General features: G+C 51.2%; 1 protein-coding gene across 1 annotated transcript; it reads left to right on the top strand.

The window, feature by feature from the left end:
- Positions 1 to 1,398: 1,398 nt before the first annotated feature.
- LOC120713373 lies at positions 1,399 to 2,265 on the top strand. The gene is made up of 2 exons (XM_039999354.1): positions 1,399 to 1,941; positions 2,047 to 2,265. Exons 1-2 carry the CDS (start codon positions 1,399 to 1,401, stop codon positions 2,263 to 2,265), a joined length of 762 nt encoding a protein of 253 aa, XP_039855288.1.
- The last annotated feature ends 1,013 nt before the right edge of the window (positions 2,266 to 3,278 follow it).

Here is a 3,278-nt window from a genome sequence, read left to right as displayed (position 1 = left end):
AAGAAGAAACCGTAACAGATCGGATCTACTAAATGAAACAAAGCATGGTATTATCTCCGCACGACTAACTCTACGTAACGAGAATTAGCATAAGTTTAGATCATGATCGTACAGAGATATCATGATGTTCACAGATAATAAACAAGTAAGTGCATAATGAATCTACTAAAACATGCTGTGAAACATCAGGATAACTAGCATTACTCGCCATCAAAAACACTTCAGCACGAGTAATACCAAGATAGAAGCAAGAACAATGGCGCCCTGATCGCGAGGGGCAATCAGGGCAGCATGGCACTTACTTGGATGAAACCCTAGAATTAGGGGCGGCGGTGCGCCGAGGTGTTGTTGCAAAATGTGATGACGTTCCTTCCTTTACGAATGTCATAGGGTACATATTTATAGTCCGGAGACTTGGAAAATAATCTAAACTAACGTGTCCATATTGGACTCTATCTCTAACTCAAACTGAACATAAACCTAAAGGTACATGGCCCAGATGGCCCGAACGCCCACGCAGGAGCCGATTTGTAAGCCTCCTTTAATTTCTGCATTAAGCCCAACTCACTTGCGGCCCATTAATCAACCCTGTTAATTAATGGCGATAACAGGAAGTCTAACAAGTTGGAGTGGAAAAAGGAAGCTACTGTAGCCTTCCAATAGCTCAAAGAATTCCTCACAACGCCACCCGTCCTCACAGCACCAGAAGATGGGGAGACCCAACTCCTCTACATCGCGGCAACCACCCATGTGGTCAGCACCGCCCCGGTCGTCGAATGAGACGAGCCAGGCCATGTCTACAAGGTACAACGACCCATCTACTTCATCAGTGAAGTACTCGGCGAGTCCAAGCTGCGCTACCCCCAAGTGCAAAAGCTCCTTTACGTGATTCTAATCATGTCAAATAAGTTGCGGCATTACTTCCAGGTGCACAAGATCAAGGTGGTCTCCTCCTTCTCACTCGGCGACATACTCCACAACAGAGACGCCAATGGCTGAGTCGTCAAATGGTCCGTAGAGCTCGGGGCTCTGTCCATCGAGTTTGCCTCCCTCTCCACCATCAAGTCACAGGCCCTGGCCGACTTCATTGCCGAATGAACGTAGATCCAGGATCCTCCACCCGACGAACAACCTGAGCATTGGGTCATGTACTTCGCCGGCGCCCTCAACCTCGATGGCGCCGGTGCAAGCATCCTCTTCATCTCTCCGAGAGGTGAGCAGCTAAAATACATCCTGCAACTACTCTTCAAGGCCACTAACAATGCAACCGAGTACGAGGCCCTCATCCATGATCTCAGGATCGCCGCCTCCCTCGGCATCAAGCGGCTTCTCGCCTACGGCGACTCCAAAGTCATCATACAACAAGTCAACAAGGACTGGGAGTGCTCCTAGGAGAGGATGGACGCCTACTGCAGGGAGATACACAAGCTCGAGTTCCACTTCTACGTCCTTGAATTCCACCACATTCTCCAGGACTACAACATGGCAGCTGATGTACTCTCCAAGCTGGGTTCCAAGCGGGCCCTCGTCCTGGCCGGAGTCTTCGTACAGGCTCTCAACTATCCCACAGTCAAGATTGAAGAGGAGTCTCCAACAAAGCCTGACCTAGCGCTAGCCCTAGGCCAGGAAGTACTCGTCACCGATCCAGACTGGCGAGCTCCGATCCTTGATTTCACCATCAACAACAAGTCCTATCCTAATGACAAGGAGCATGAGCTACTCACCCGACGAGTCGCAAACTATGTCGTCATCGAAACTGAGTTGTTCAGGCACTCGGCCTCTTCAGAAACCCTTTCCAAGTGCATCTCTCATCAAGATGGAGTCCGACTCCTCAGTGAGATCCACTCGGGAATCTGCGGAAACCACACAGGAGCATCAACCCTGGTTGACAAAGCTTTCAGATCAGGCTTCTATGGGCCGACGGCCCTGGCCGACGCCCAGGTCATCGTCAGACGATGTCCTGAGTGCTAGTTCTTCTCCAAGCAACAGCACATCCTGGCACAGGCCTTGCGGATGATCCCTCCATCCTGGCCATTCGCCTGCTAGGGACTCGACTCGGTGGGACTGCTCAAGGCGGCACAAAGCAGCTTCACCCATATATTTGTCGCCATCGACAAGTTCACAAAGTGGATCGAGGTTAAGCCGGTCACAACTACATCGGCGGCCAAGGCAGCCGAGTTCATCGAAGAAATCACACACAGGTTCGGGGTGCCTAACTGGATCATCACCGACTTGGGCTCCTTCTTTACCGGATCCAAGTTCTAGGATTTCTGCCAGGACAACTGCATCGACGTGTATTACGTCTCCGTGGCTCACCCAAGGTGCAACGGCTAGGTGGAACGCACCAACGGCTTGATCCTTCAGGGGCTCAAAGCCAGAATATTCGACCCGATCGAAAAGTACGGCTCCAAATGGATCCAAGAACTGCCCAGAGTAGTATGGGGGCTGTGCACGTAGAAAAGTCAAGCTACCAGCTACTCCCCCTTCTTCATGGTCTACGGTTCTAATGCTATCCTCCTGACGGATATCACCTTTGGTGCTCCGCACACCCAGAACTACGACCAAGGCGAGGTCGAAACCACTCGATGAACCGATCTCGACTCGGCTGAGGAGTACCGTCTCACGGCAGCCCTTCAACATGTCCGGTATGAGCAATAGCTCCGTCGTTACCACGACAAAAAAGTCTAGCAGCGCGACTTCAATGTCAGCGATCTGGTACTCCGCCGGGTCCAGTCCCCTAGAGGCAAGCTAACTTCCACATGGGAAGGCCCCTTCATCGTGAGCAGCGTAGTTGTCCCAGGAACCTACATGCTCCAACGCGAAGATGGGATGGATGTGGGCAACCCATGGAACATCGAACACCTTTGCCGCTTCTATCCGTAGAAGAATAATAAAAAAAGCTATGTACTCGACCCATCAGTTATCAATAAAATTCAAAGTTTTTAGTTATTTGTACTTGTCTTACTTCTCCCCCAATTTGTTTAGCATACTCGGGGGCTGCGCGTCGGTCAGCTCGACTCGTCTACCACACTCGGGGGTTGGGCTCAGCCAGTCCGACTCGCCCAAGTCTACCTAGCGTAGGCACCCCCAAAGTAACCGGCTGTTGCGAGAACAACCCTGCTAGTCCTGGAACCACCCTGTGTCACCTCTTACTACCCGTGCGCTTGATGACCAGCTCTCAACCCGACAAGTAAAGGCACTTTGCAGGGTCATCTTTCCTAAATACTCGGCCAACTCCGCAACTTCTCGGATTACGGAATAAAACAAACCATAAAAGC

This window comes from Panicum virgatum, chromosome 6K (genome assembly GCF_016808335.1).
Source record: "Panicum virgatum strain AP13 chromosome 6K, P.virgatum_v5, whole genome shotgun sequence".
NCBI classification, from domain to species: Eukaryota; Viridiplantae; Streptophyta; class Magnoliopsida; order Poales; family Poaceae; genus Panicum; species Panicum virgatum.
This window is presented reverse-complemented; position numbering and strand designations above follow the sequence as displayed.

What these genes read in the sequence shown, in the direction of transcription:
- LOC120713373 (XM_039999354.1), top strand. Translation starts at nt 1,399, where the DNA reads ATGGACGCCTACTGCAGGGAGATACACAAGCTCGAGTTCCACTTCTAC. An exon ending in CGGCCCTGGCCGACGCCCAG is followed by an intron (nt 1,942 to 2,046) that starts GTCATCGTCAGA and finishes TTCGCCTGCTAG; the next exon opens with GGACTCGACTCGGTGGGACT.